This window comes from Hippocampus guttulatus, chromosome 7 (assembly GCF_054856545.1).
Source record: "Hippocampus guttulatus isolate MCC_2025c chromosome 7, RoL_Hgut_1.0, whole genome shotgun sequence".
NCBI lineage: Eukaryota > Metazoa > Chordata > Actinopteri > Syngnathiformes > Syngnathidae > Hippocampus > Hippocampus guttulatus.
Genome location: NC_141267.1, coordinates 22,731,731 through 22,745,908, shown reverse-complemented (window position 1 = coordinate 22,745,908; position 14,178 = coordinate 22,731,731). Strand labels below are relative to the sequence as shown.

The 14,178-nt window shown below is 44.5% G+C and overlaps 2 protein-coding genes and 1 long non-coding RNA gene across 3 annotated transcripts; 2 read left to right on the top strand and 1 right to left on the bottom strand.

The window, feature by feature from the left end:
• Positions 1-72: 72 nt before the first annotated feature.
• On the bottom strand, positions 73-2,060 carry LOC147203138 (uncharacterized). The gene is made up of 2 exons (XR_015101339.1): positions 1,761-2,060; positions 73-1,306 (listed from the first exon to the last, which is right to left on the bottom strand). It is a non-coding gene; the product is annotated as an uncharacterized LOC147203138 (long non-coding RNA).
• On the top strand, positions 1,102-8,155 carry LOC147203137 (calreticulin-like). Its single transcript, XM_086115125.1, has 9 exons — positions 1,102-1,270; positions 2,704-2,805; positions 3,027-3,230; positions 3,526-3,620; positions 4,546-4,755; positions 6,469-6,582; positions 6,657-6,800; positions 6,874-6,966; positions 7,259-8,155. The coding sequence occupies exons 1-9, from the start codon at positions 1,177-1,179 to the stop codon at positions 7,418-7,420; spliced, it is 1,218 nt and encodes a 405-aa protein (XP_085971251.1). The 5' UTR covers positions 1,102-1,176; the 3' UTR covers positions 7,421-8,155.
• A 492-nt stretch (positions 8,156-8,647) lies between these two features.
• On the top strand, positions 8,648-13,767 carry LOC147203136 (lysine-specific demethylase RAD23B-like). The gene is made up of 10 exons (XM_086115123.1): positions 8,648-8,884; positions 9,828-9,909; positions 9,997-10,076; positions 10,810-11,165; positions 11,246-11,292; positions 11,366-11,493; positions 12,251-12,392; positions 12,642-12,802; positions 12,895-13,059; positions 13,487-13,767. The coding sequence occupies exons 1-10, from the start codon at positions 8,816-8,818 to the stop codon at positions 13,598-13,600; spliced, it is 1,344 nt and encodes a 447-aa protein (XP_085971249.1). The 5' UTR covers positions 8,648-8,815; the 3' UTR covers positions 13,601-13,767.
• Positions 13,768-14,178: the final 411 nt, after the last annotated feature.

Below are 14,178 nucleotides of genomic sequence, written 5' to 3'. Positions count from 1 at the left end.
AACATGCATACACTGGAGTATACAATCAGCCGGTCGTTTTGGCAACACAGTGAATGACACAATACAATACAACACAATATAATACATCTTTATTTGTATAGCGCTTTCACAAAAGTTGCAGCTGCAAGAAAACAATTTCCAGAACATTTAACATGAAAGAACAATAATACAACAGATCACAAAAGATAAAGCGCCCTACCATAAAACGCGCACTAATAACAGGTGCTTTCAGCCAAAGCCCAACTGAAGTTGTCAGTGACTGTGGCAACGTAAGATGGCTGGCATCTGGCTTCAGTCACAAGAGGCCACTTGTGAGTCATATATACCTCCGAGGAAGAAAGCCAAAGCGCGCTACACGTAACCGTTGTTCAAGACTGAATCCTCATGCGACGTTTTGAACAAAAACGAGATAAGTGCAAAACCTTAACTGCCATGATCCGGAATCGTACCGGGGCTACTGCGGCAACAACGCAGAGTACTAACCTCTATACTATCACGGCTTTATTTTTAACTATGACAACAACTTTCAACCCAATTTTAAAGTATCAATCATAGGTTCAAAAACTATTAGAGTCTTCCGTGAAGAATCCAGTAACATTATTTTAGGCACAATCTGTATATACATTATATATATAATATATATATAATTATTTAGTTTGTCATCTCGAGTCTTTAAATAAAGAATGATTGATTGATTCCGTCATTCATTCATTGATACGCAAAACGAAGCGAAAGCTGTCTTTTTTTTAATTTAAAAACGTCAACGTCTACGAACAAATGACTTTATAAGCAGAAAGAATATTCGTAAATATGATTTTTGAATGAAATTCATATCGGTGAACAAAACTGTTCACATTTTCACGGAATATTTTTAATTAGTGATAAGGATAAATATCAACTTTCATGAAAAACAACAACTAATTCATCGTGTGGTTTCGCGTTTTGAAATGTAAGGTGACTACTTGAATGCGGAAGTAATAAATCTCGCCTCACCGATCTTTGCCGAACCTTTCCGAAAAAGCACACCCGTTGTCTGCTCTGATAGGCCGAGCGTTCTCGAGCCCTCGGCCAATGAGCGCGGGCCACAGGTGTTTGGCTTTCTTGTCTCGCCTGTATTAGCTGACGGTCGCCGTGTTGGGGCGTCTTCAAGCCCAACTCAGTTTACCCGAGCAAGTGATGCCGCTGCCGGCCGCCTTCTTCGCGCTCGTAGCCTCGCTCGCCTGCAGCGGCCACGCCACCGTCTTCTTCAAGGAGCAGTTTCTCGATGGAGGTGCAGTATGGACGGGCTCAGCTTCACATTTTCTCACTATTTGGCAGCAAAAGTCACTCTTTTTCGTCTTTTTCTTTCTTTCTTTTCGCAAATAAATATATTCCATTCAATGAATTTGGCCACAAAAACATTAATTCTAGCTATTAACATCTATATTTGGCTTCAGTACGTGTGCACAAAATGTTTTGACAGTTTACCAAACATGATATAACCCAGATGATATTTTGCCACTGAAATTAGTACTAAAGATTAAAATAGGCTATGCAAATTATTTTTAATAAAACACTCTATTTGGCCTTAAAAGTTAATATTTGATCACAATATTTAAGTCTACATTTTGGCAAAATATGGCACCCAAAACACAAAGCATGGTATAGTTATTCATATTTTGCCATTTCAAACACTACATATGTTCATAAAAGGCTACATTATGATTAAAACACATAAAAGGAAACATTACACAACAACGTTACTTATTGGAAACGCTCACCTAGTCTAACAGATCCTTTTGTTAAATTTGTTGGGGTGCACGCCATGGAGAGTTTTGACAAAGTGAGGAGAATTGTGGCAGCGTTGAATAAATGCCACCTTTCCGGCTCAACTCACAACTGGTGCGACGATGCTTCTCTGCCGCCACATCACAAGCTGGTTCGGCAACTCCCACTGGCCGTCGTCCGCTGAGACTGACGACTCCCGCAAAATGTCAACTTACACGAAACTCCACTTGAGCAACGCAAATGCGGGCAACACTTGTTGGCTGTTGAAAAAATGGCCAAGTATTTCAAACAACGCTTCAAAGTGCTGACAAATCAAGTCATTCTCTCGCTACATTGAAACCGCGCCCCGCTCAACTGTAAGCTGTCAATCAAATGCCACTGCTACAATATGCGTGCACTCAGAGACGACAACGAGGCACTCTAAAGCGGCCATGCTATCGAAAAGACACATCTCCTTGCTTTTTCACCTTTTCTCTGTGATGTGTGCACACTTACAGCTGACAACGAGGCGCTCTAAAGGGATCATGCCAGCCTGCAACCACATTGAGATGGAGCTTTAAAACAATACAAAAAAAAAAAAATCCCCCTTCTTATTAAGCACCTGTTCATATTGACTTTGTTAAATTTTTAATAGAAAATGTGACGCGTTTGTTAAAAATGAGAGAAGTCATATTTTCAATTAAATTACAGTAAATTATTTTATTCAAGTTATAAAAAGAAATGCACCTTCACAATAAACAACTCAATCAATATTTATTGTATTTCAATCAAATGAAAAAAACTGAATTAACTGAAAAAGGGTAAAAATTGAAAAAATGTTTTTATGTCAAACTTAAAAAAAAATTCAACAGACAAGAACTATTTCATTAATTTCCTTTAAAAAAATGGTAAGTTTGTTTTGAAAGTGTCAAATGTTTTTGTTTTGTCATGTGTCAGATGGTTGGAGGAGCAGGTGGGTGGAGTCCAAGCACAAGGACGATTATGGCCAATGGACGTTGAGTGCCGGAAAGTTATATGGTGACGCTGAGCTTGATAAGGGTGAGTCAGCAACCTCCCACCCCACGCCCCAAAACATAAAAATCACACTCAGATATTCACAGGCATATATTCTTTATCCTCTATGAAAATGACTGCTCGTGAAGCATGTTTCGAGTTACGAGTGCTGTTTTGTTTGGTTTGAAATATCTTGTGACAAGTGTGCTGGAATGTTGTTCTGTGTCATCGTCTTCTCCACCTTCCCTCGGTTTTCCCGGTTGCAGGCGTGCAAACCGGCGAGGATGCGCACTTCTACGCGCTCTCGGCGCGCATGGAACCGTTCAGCAACGAGGGCAAAGTCCTGGTGATCCAGTTCAGTGTCAGGCACCAGCAGGGGATCGACTGCGGCGGAGGCTACATCAAAATCTTTGACGCCCGACTCGACCAGACCCAGATGAATGCCAATTCGCCCTTCTCCATCATGTTTGGTCAGAAAACAATGTTCAACGCTCTCTTCAAAACACAACCCTGGTCTCAGGAAGACCCTGGCACTGGCTCGGAGAACCGAGTTTGAACTCCCAACCTTATTTTGAAACCTTGACCCTAGCTTGAAACCCTATTTTGAAGTTCTCATCCTGTTTTCAAACCCTGATTTGAAGCCCTCGCCTGGGTTATGTTGAAGATCGTGCAGGTCACTAGGGGAGGATTTTTTTGTTTTTTCAGTGAACTTGCTTGAGCCCTTGGAGGAGGTCCGACTGGCGTTGTGTTTGTGTTTGGTGGCAGGTCCCGACATCTGCGGCTCGCCCATCAAGAAGGTTCATGTCATCCTCAACTATAAGGGACAAGGACGCCTCATCAAGAAAAACATTCAGTGCAAGGTCAGCAAAAATGACTGCCGCAATCGCGACGCCTTTTCGTTTTGGTAAATCTTTGGAAACTTCTCTCTCAAAAAAGGTACTTTGTTCGTCTTCTGAATGTTGAACTGTGACTCTGGAAAAAAATGGTGGCTTTATTTTTCTGATGAAAAATATTCTCTCACTTCCGCATGAAATTTCCAAAGGTTTTCCCTGGAAAAAAAATGACTACTTTTTATCTTGAAAAAGACTTTCAGGTAAAAATAATGACACATTTTCTGGTGGAAAAAAAAAACAAAAAACGTTTTATCGACAAAAATGTCGACTATTTTCCTCAGGAAAGTAAAAAAAAAGAAATTCTTGGAGAGATTGGAAATTTTTCCAAGAAAGACTTCAAAAAAGTACATTTTTTTCCTTTTTTTTTCAGAAAAAATTTAGCTTTTGTAAGGCAGGTTTCGGTAGTCCAGTGGTTAGCACGTCGACTTCACAGTGCAGAGGTACCGGGTTCAATTCCAGCTCCGGCCTCCCTGTGTGGAGTTTGCATGTTCTCCCCGGGCCTGCGTGGGTTTTCTCCGGGTGCTCCGGTTTCCTCCCACATTCCAAAAACATGCATGGCAGGCTGATTGGACGCTCTAAATTGTCCCTAGGTGTGAGTGGATGGTTGTTGGTCTCTGTGTGCCCTGCGATTGGCTGGCAACCGATTCAGGGTGTCCCCTGCCTACTGCCCGAAGACAGCTGGGATAGGCTCCAGCACCCCCCGCGACCCTAGTGAGGATCAAGCGGTTCGGAAAATGGATGGATGGATGAAGGCAGGTTTATTGTATTTTTTAAATGAAAAAAAAGATGACTTTCCAAGAAAACTAACGCCTTCTTTTTTTTTCTTAGAAACACCCCAACCTTTAGACAGATCGCCGCCTGCATGTTCTGAACTCCCAGTTCTCTCCATCAGGACGACAAGCTGAGTCACGTGTACACGCTGGTGCTGCGTCCGGACCAAACGTATCAGGTGAAGATCGACAACCGTGAGGTGGCGTCGGGCTCGCTGGAGGACGACTGGGACCTGCTGCCCCCCAAGACCATCAAAGACCCCCTGGCCAGCAAGCCGGCCGACTGGGACGACCGGCCCACCATGCCCGACCCCGACGACACCAAGCCGGAGGTGAGCGTGTCGTTCACGGCCCCCTTCGTAGCGCGCGACAACCTCAAAGGTGCGCCGTTGGCTTCCATCATCATCAGTGGGAATGCAGACGTCTCAAACTCCTTTGTCACCTTTTTTTGGACTTTTTTTTTTCTCCAAATATCTTTGAAAGCTGCTTGGCCTGGAGCTTTTCAAATTAACTCAATCTTTACGTTCACATCACCTCCTGACAATGCGCGTCTGGCAGTCGCGCGACAAGACGAACAAGTTCAACTGCTTCTCATTTCGGAAAAAACACCCTCGTTTCCTGCTCGGTTACTTACAAAAAAAAAAAGGCGTTGCATTCCATACAGCGTCTAATCGGTCTTTCCTGTCATTTGAAAAGCCATTCGTTATACATGCGATTATTTCCAAATCAGAGTGCAATACAAAATATGAGCTATTCAGTCCCCCCCCAAAAAATGGATAAGGGACTCGGGCCCAGGGGCGGTTCTGGATCAATTTCACTGAGGGGGCCGGGCTGGGGCCAGGGGTTTTGATGGGGGGGCACATTCAACCCAGGGCTAAAAAGACAGATTCGAAATCTTATTTGACTTTTTATTTCTTCAGACTTTGAAATTGTAGTCATAACATTACAGTGATGAGAAAAAAACACTATTAGGAGGGCTAAAATGTCTGCAAGCGTAACAATACGTCCGTTGAGAATATTCAAGCCAGGGGATGATATGGTACCAGCCTGCCGGGGACAAAAATTGCAAATACACTGAAGCTAGATGTTTTACATGCATATAATCATCCAAATTTTAAAAGGCAATGTCTTATATATTGATCCTGTTAAATAAAAATTAAAATAAAAAGGGAGACCAAAAAAGTTACACACACACACACACACACACACACACACACATGCACACACACACGCGCACACACACGCATGCACACACACACACACGGGCGCACACACACAAACATGCGCACACACACACACACCGCACACCGCACACACACACGCAAATAGCACTCGTGTCGTGGTCATTTCCTTCTCTGCGGACTGCTTCTCATTTTCCCGCTCATTTTTAAGTGGCGCAGCGCACTAAAGGGTCCGACTAGAATGTTAAATCACGCACTTTTAGTTCCACCTTTCGCGTCGGCGACTCGGCACGACTGCGTAATCTGCGCTCGGAGGGGGGGTCACAGGGGGGGCCCCCGTTGGCCCCCCCCCACCCAGAACCGCCACTGCTCGGGCCTCGTCCCAACGTTACTGTGCAAAAATAAAACGTAACTAGTTATTTTTCCTGGACTGGTCTGACCGCATCCCTGCCACGTATCCTCTGCCATTTGCTTGTTTTAAAAAAAATTGTAGACGTGGTTCAGTCGAAACCGAATCAAGCTGATTCCCCGGGCCTCTCGTTCCCCTGGCACTTCGGGTGAACTGAAATAAATGACAAGAGTGGCAAATTTTTTCATGCAAAAACTGAGTGCATGTACTGCGTGAAAACAGGGACAAAATTTGACATGGGGAAAAAAATGGTCGATGTGAAAACTGATACAGTCGGGGAGGATGAGTGAGTTTTGAATTTCATACCTTGTTGCGTTTTTCCCGCCGCCGTTTGCATCGGTACCCGTCACACAGAACGGCGACACAAGAAAAAATTGCAGAAAACGAGACGGCGCGAAAGGGGCTTGTGACCCCTTCTCACTTCAAAGTTGGTCAATGAAAAGTTGTTCCTTCAGGATTGGGACCAGCCAGAAACCATCCCGGACCCCAAACACCGTAAACCCAGCGACTGGCGAGAGGACATCGACGGCGTGTGGTCGCCTCGGGTGATGCTCAATCCCGACTACAAGGTGCGTCCGTAGCGGTGCGGATTTACGTGGGCAGGCGTCCGTCACCGCCTCACCTCGCTGTTTGTTGCTCGCAGGGCGACTGGACGCCCAGGCAGATAGACAACCCCAAATACAAAGGCTTGTGGGTCCCCCCTGAAATCCCCAACCCAGAGTACGTTCACGACGCAGAAATGTACAAATTCCACAACATCGGCGTGCTGGGATTGGAATTGTGGCAGGTGAGCTCCGCCAGCCAGCCGGACGGTGTCCGTTCGCCGATGTTGTGCTCAATGATGCGTCACCCAACTTCAGATGAGGTCCGGAACCGTCTTTGACAACTTCCTCATCACCGATGACGTCCGGGAAGCCGAAGAGTTTGCCCGGCAGACTTGGGGACGCATGCAGGTGACCGCACGCGTAGGGTGACCAAAGCGCTTTTTTTGAGCAAGCCAATTGTTTGGCCCATGTTGATCATGCCACATTTATTGGGCGGGCTCAGTTTACAATCTGAAGTCATTTTCAGCCGACACTAAGACTCCTTACAATATATTGTCAAGAAAATGTTTTGACTTGACTCCCTCCTTCAAAGAAGCTAGCGTACTTGGACTGTTTTGTTTTGTTTTTGTTTTTTTTGCCTGTACTTTTGTGAACTCTTTTTGGTGTTTGTAAGATGTTTGTTGCCTTTTGTGCTCACCAGGCAGCCGAGAAAAAGATGAAGGAAGAGCGAGACGAGCTGGAGAGGAAGAAGTGGGACGACGAGCACAACACGAAGGACAACTTTGACTTTGACTTTGGTGATGATAATGATGACAAGGCTGATGACAAGAAGGGCGAGCAGAAAATCAAAACTGAGCTGTAGTTCTGCCTTCGGATGGGAGTTGAGTGTATTTGCTACCAATGTGGTTACCCAAAGTCCACACGCAACCTAATCTGCATCGCAAGTATGGCAACACCAGATGGACAAAATACATGAAAACATGGTTAGCTTTGGTGTCACTCACATGTATTGAATGACCTCAAAATGCCGGAAAGCCCACCAATGTTAGCTAGCAGTTTTACTTTGGTGAAAATGTGGATTTCAGAGGTCTCCATCACCCCAAAAAGAAAAATCCCTCTTTGCGTGGCCCGGAATTTTGCAAATAAAAAGTTTCCCCCCTGGTTACCATTTTAGCCGATCAACACAAAATTGGACGGTCATGACTATTTTGAATTGATGCACGAAAAAAGTCTCAGGAACATAGTTTGACTTCTCGTTATTTATTCTTACTTGGTCTTGAATGCAAATGCTGCTTTTTGTATTTTCCTCATCTTCCTCGGTGTGTTAAAAGTATAATAATCCTCATACTCCTCCTCTATACTGGTTTTGAGCTTCTGCAAATGAAATAGCACACCTCGACAATCTGACTCTCAAACTTTGTCAAGGAAACAACAATAATTGAAGCCTACGCGTCTGCTTGGGGCACACGATGGGCCAGGATGGAAGAATAACTTTTAATGTTTTTCTTTTAAGTCAGTAACTGGAAAGATTTGAAATGCATCTCTTTGTTTGGAATAAAAGATCAATAAAATAAGGGCACCATTGCCACCTAGTGGAGTGGATGTGTAGTTACTTATTATTCGAGTGTGGCAATAAAAATCATGTTCCCGTGGGGTCACATGCACCCTACTAGGAGGGCCCTTGCCACTATTTGGTCTAGTAGTTACTCAAATTTTGGAGTTGTGTGATGAGTCTTCAAACATTGGTCCTCTTCCGCATAATTACTAAATGTGTTTGGAATGGTTGAACACATTTCTTCTGGAATGTTGTTGGTAATAAACCGCACTATCGCCACAACCACTTCTCCAACTGATGTTACGTCCCTGGGAAATGCTTGGGTGTTGAACTCATACGTTGGGAAAGGCGCTGGTGCTGAAACGCAAAAATCTCCCGCAGGCAGGTTTAAAGACGTCCCTCCGGAGCGCTAGGGGCAGTGCTGTCGATTTATCATCAGCTCTCGTTTGGTCGTCTTGTTTCCTAGTATTGGAGAAGGCAACACGTTCTGTCATTCTCTCCCTGGCCTCCTAGAGGGCGCCCTTGTGCCCCCAGTCTGCTTCCATTGAGTCAGACAGCTGAGTCACTCACTGAGTGCACAGGCGAGTGCACTTCGACGAGGACTCTTCAGTAGTCCGAGTGGCGAACGCGGAGCGAATGTTAAGTGCGAAAGGAGTTTGGGGTTTTTTTTCGTGTGTATTTTGAGTTCTAGCGGCTGGCAGAATGCTGACGGTGACGTTGAGGACGCTCCAGCAGCAAACGTTTAAAATTCACATCGACGCCGAGGAGACGGTGAGTCAAAAGTTACTCGAGGTAAACACGGTGGCGGCGGCCGAGAGCGAACCGAGACACCACCGCACTGGCGGGCTAGCTTGTAGCATACGTTCATCATAGCCTAGCCGAGTCTTGCCGCGCGGCTGTTCGGGTTGACTTTGTCGAGTCTGAAACGCTCTTGAGATTTTTATTTTTTTGTTCAAATGATGAATCGTTTGAGAGGGGAGGGGACACAAGTTGACGTGTTTACGGGACCTCAAGTCACCTGCGCGCGGAGATGTAGCCTCCAATGAAGCTAGCCCAAGTCACAGCGGTACATGCGTCTTTTCCCTTCAAAGTGAAAATCAATAGAGTTCGAAAAAGCACTGTGGTATTGGATCATGCCGTTAATTTCAAATATATGTATGGGTGAATAATATTCACCTTTATTAACATTTGTAACGTGTTTTGACTATTTCAAAACGATAGCACGAGTGGCGCATTGCTTTATTTTGAAGAGCGCGTAAGGGAAATATAGATTTGCTGTGAAATCGTCTTGGTGTCAGTGAATGACTGTGCAAGATTCCTCATTGTCTCTGCGTCGAGAGCCGTTCACGTTTCAATTAACAAACATATCTGACCTCCTTTAACGGAACTAACGTGATCGTTCCACTCCTGTTTATTGTAGAAGTAAGACGGCAGGAATTATTTTGCCCCAAAAGGCTTTTAAAAACAATCAATGTACAGCAAACTCTATACTCAACTCTGTACATACACATCAAAAAGAACTCCAGAAATTAACTTAAAAAAACAATTCCTGACAACAAGTGGGAAGACTGTGAACAATTTTAAATTGTGGGAAAATGCATTGTATGTTTCGTTTACCATCGGAGATGGAATAAAAGACCATGGAACAATTTATATGAAGACTTGTGTTGAATTGTTGTCATTTGTGACCGAAACATTGTCTTGTGCTTGTCAGGTTAAAGTGTTGAAGGAGAGAATCGCAGAGGAGCGAGGAAAAGATGTGTTTCCCGCTGCAGGGCAAAAACTCATCTACGCAGGTTACGAACGGATACCGCTAGTCAAAATGAGAAATGTATTGTTAGAAAAAGTGTTGCGCTGCTCATGTCAACTTTCCTTCTTGCCAGGCAAAATTTTGAACGACGACATGGCGCTGAAAGAATACAACATCAGCGAGAAAAACTTTGTGGTTCTCATGGTCGCCAAGGTCAGTTTTAACTTTGCAAAGTTTTGGTAATGTTGAATGAATATTTTTATGTTGGGGGGGCAAAAGAAACGGCAAATTATGGCCCTCATTCTTAATCTGTCCGCTCATATTTAATGCATTCATTCCAATTTTATTTCCTCTAAGTGGTCAACTCTAATGTGCTTTTTTGTTGTTGTTGTTTTTTTTTTTTTTTTTTTAAGTAAGGTGAACAAATCATACAAAATATACACAGGTCTGCTCGACTGGACCGGTTGTTATTTACGGCATATTTTGTCCTAAATCGGTTGTAATATCATAATTTGCTGATGAAGCGATGCAGAGATAAGCATTTTCTGCCGATTGGAAGATGTCCGAATGACCATTCTGGAGATGAGTGCAAATCGGTTGGGAGATTTTTGGAGGTGAACGGGGCCCTTGGAATTGCAGTTCAGTGAAGTGGGGGGGGGGGGGGGGGTGTAATGTCAGCATTAGCCAGTGCTAAATTGCCTAAGCGCATTTTGTCATTTGTGCTGTTTACCTCAATTAATGTGACAAGCATTCAACTTTTAGTGGACAGCAGAGGACAATATTGCCTAATATTGATGAACATTCCTAAATGAATGCAATTCTCATTCCACAAGCACAATATTAATCAGAACATGTTTAAAAAAAAAAAAAAAAGGAAATGTGACAATTATAATGTTGTCATATTGTATATATCCAAACATTGAATTTTTGTTTTCTTTATTTGCAGCCCAAAGCGGCGCCCTCCGCTCAAACCCCCCCAAAGTCGACCCCTGAATCTGCGCCGCCCCCCGATTCCTCTTCGACGTCAGAACCGGCATCCTCTTCTTCATCCTCGCCCTCCTCATCCGTGTGCGTCCCCAGGCCAGAAGCCGCCGCCGCCACGTCGGCGGAAGTGCCGCCGCCTCCCGCCCCGGAGAACACCCCCACCACCTCTCCTGAAGATGCGTCTCCACCGTCGGCTGCCACCCAAGACCCCCCCGAAGCCGTAACCCCCTCGACGGTCACGACGGATGTGCAGAAGCCCGGTGACACGCCGGCGGAGGAAGCGGCAAGTCGAGCGTCCGTCCATTCATCAGATTCCAGGTAAGTTTGGTGGTTGAATAAATTGCACTCCAATTTTCCAGACATAATGCACCACAAATATGTTGGTTTGTGTTTGTCAGCGTGGCGGACGAGCTGGGCCTGCTGGAGGAGGCGGCGTCCATTCTTGGTAAAATAGCGACCGATCCATGATTTGATGGAGGAAAAAAACAAAATGAGCGACATCTCTTCCTCCCTGGCAGTGACGGGCCAGGCCTATGAGAACCTGGTGTCGGAAATCATGTCAATGGGCTACGAGCGGCAGGCGGTGGTGTCGGCGTTGCGGGCCAGCTACAACAACCCAGACCGCGCCGTCGAGTATTTACTCACTGTGAGCACGTCGAACACAAAGGCATCCGTTTTGACATTCGACAAACATTTTGAAAGAAGTTCAAACAATTGTTTGTTTTTATATATGTATATACACATTGCCTCTATTTGATTGATCTTTAGCTTTTAAAAATACACTGTTTAATGACTAAAATATTAATTTTCATTTCCACATTTATTTACAGGTATGCATTGTTGATTTAATGATAATTATTGATTTAATTACGATTACTTAACCAACTAAAAAGAAAAGTGCATTTGTAAAATATGCTTTAAATAATTTCTGAAATATAGTTGTCATTCAAAAAAAAAGGTATGGAGTTAAAATTATGGAATTAACCAATTAAAAGGAAAAACATGTAAAACGTATGGTAAATTACTTACTTGTAACTTCTTTTTTGGGGGGGGGATACCTGTATATTAAAATATATGTGCTTATTACAATATCTCTGAAACATTTATTTTTGTGCATGCAAACTCTTAGTTTTTCTTCTTCTACCCACCAATTTTGCTGCTGTAGACTGTAAATTTCCCCAGTGTGGGACAAATAAAGGATATCTTATTACTGTTATTCTCATTTCTTCTATAATTCGTAAGTTGTGTTTTTATGTATACCTGTGCCTGATTATTTCAGTAAAGACATGCAAAACTGCCATTTGTTGGACGATTTTAGAATTCATAACAAATCACTTAGCCGATTGTTTGTAATGAAAAGACCAATGAATGAAATGATAACTGCCCTTTTTTTTGTGGCGCAGGGCCTCCCCACCACCGAGGCCGGTGACATGCCAGCTCTTGGGGACTCTCCAACGGACCCCCCCGCCACCCTGGCCCCCTCTACGCAGACGACGACGACGACCACCACCACCACGACCACCACGCCGCCAGCAGAGGCCAACCGTAAGTGCAAAAACAACACGTGGTCCATTTTGTATGTTGATGGCTCACACGGGCCCGTGGCACATGTAATTGCGATATTCTGTCATCAAGGCGGCATGTGTACTCAATCAAAGGCCATTGTAGCCGAGAAAACACTCAGGAAAGGCCTACAATCGACCACAAAAACATGACAGTGGCGCCCTGACTTCTCCCTTGAATTTCTTCCGTCCCCACTCCCAGAAGGATGTTGTATCTTTCTTCTGCCGCCAGGTCCGTCGCCGGGTGGCGGCGCTCCGCCCGCTCAGAACCCTCTGGAGTTCTTGAGGAACCAGCCTCAGTTCCAGCAGATGCGTCAGATCATCCAGCAGAACCCGGCACTTCTGCCCGCCCTGCTGCAGCAGCTGGGCCGAGATAACCCGCAACTTCTGCAGGTGGGGGACCTCCGACGCGCAACCACCCCTCCCTCCCTCCCTCCACCAAAGCACTCGCCTATTCTGATGCCTTGTGGTTTGTTGTCACGCAGCAAATCACGCAGCACCAAGAGCGATTTGTCCAGATGCTCAACGAGCCTCAAGGTGGCGGCGGCGGAGGAGGAGGTGACGGCGGCGGCGGTGGGGGTGAGCCGCGGGCGCCGTCCCGTTCCAACTACATTCAGGTCACGCCGCAGGAGAAGGAGGCCATCGAGAGGGTCAGTATAGCTTTTCCTTTCTGGATGGGCAATGGACAAAAGTATTGGGACAGGGTAAAGGTCAAATCACATGGCCAACCAGGGCCTCAATCTCAAACAGACAAAGATTCCCATGTCCTGCAAAAACACAAAAATATACACCCCATATTTGGCCACAAAAATGCAATGTTTGTGCTCAACGGAAAAGGTCACGTGACACAGAGGAAACTGAGTCTTGCATGCACTGATGACATGTCACAACATTGAAAACAGTGCGAATCTGGCGCCAACACCTCGCGCCACAATTTGGTCACCAAAGGCGACATTAGATTTTTTTGTTTTTTTGTACTGGCCAGTTTCCATTTCTGTTCCAATACTTGTGAGCATACCTATTTTTAGGTATGACTGCGTAGATATGCAAGTCATGGTGCGTCTGTTTTTGTTTCAGTTAAAAGCGCTGGGCTTCCCCGAAGCTTTGGTCATCCAAGCGTATTTCGCTTGCGAAAAAAATGAAAACTTGGCCGCCAACTTCCTGCTGCAGCAAGCCTGGGATGATGAGTAATTTTTGCTTTGGTTCCCCAACCTCGCATGTTCGGACCATCGACGATGAAAAGTGCTGTCGCCCTGGCACTCCAACGGGCTTTGGTTAGTTTTTGTGTGTGCGGAAGCAGCGTCACGATTGATTGATTGATTGATGCAAATGTTGAATAAACGTCACCTTTCATGGTTTCTTTTCTGAGCTCTTGTCATCCACAATCACGCCGGTTGGACGTGGTTAGTTGCCAGGTTTGGATGAAGCGGAATTGAAGTTTTGCTTTATTTTAGCATCATAACATGTTTTATTTTCCCTTCAAACATTATTCAGAGGAAATACTGTAAATTGTAATTCGACAAGTATGAAGTCTGAACAATTTTCCAGAGTCGGATTTTGTCAAAAAAAATAAACACAACCCAATGTAAAGCCACGTTTGGAGAGTAATATTTTAATTCAGCCATCTTATGAGGACAGAAGTCAAATATAAAAATGTCCAAATATTTATATATTATAAAATTGCTTCCATTAAAAAAACATTTTCTTTTCGCTGTTTTGGGAAAATACAGAATAACATTTCTTTCAAGAGAAAATGGAATTTCTAATGA

Excerpts from the sequence above, each read along its gene's own strand:
- LOC147203137 (XM_086115125.1), top strand. The coding sequence starts at position 1,177 with ATGCCGCTGCCGGCCGCCTTCTTCGCGCTCGTAGCCTCGCTCGCCTGC. Across the intron at positions 1,271-2,703 it reads GGAGCAGTTTCTCGATGGAG|ATGGTTGGAGGAGCAGGTGG; the intron begins GTGCAGTATGGA and ends GTCATGTGTCAG. Across the intron at positions 3,231-3,525 it reads GCCCTTCTCCATCATGTTTG|GTCCCGACATCTGCGGCTCG; the intron begins GTCAGAAAACAA and ends GTTTGGTGGCAG.
- LOC147203136 (XM_086115123.1), top strand. The coding sequence starts at position 8,816 with ATGCTGACGGTGACGTTGAGGACGCTCCAGCAGCAAACGTTTAAAATT. Across the intron at positions 9,910-9,996 it reads GCAAAAACTCATCTACGCAG|GCAAAATTTTGAACGACGAC; the intron begins GTTACGAACGGA and ends CCTTCTTGCCAG. Across the intron at positions 12,393-12,641 it reads GCCGCCAGCAGAGGCCAACC|GTCCGTCGCCGGGTGGCGGC; the intron begins GTAAGTGCAAAA and ends TTCTGCCGCCAG.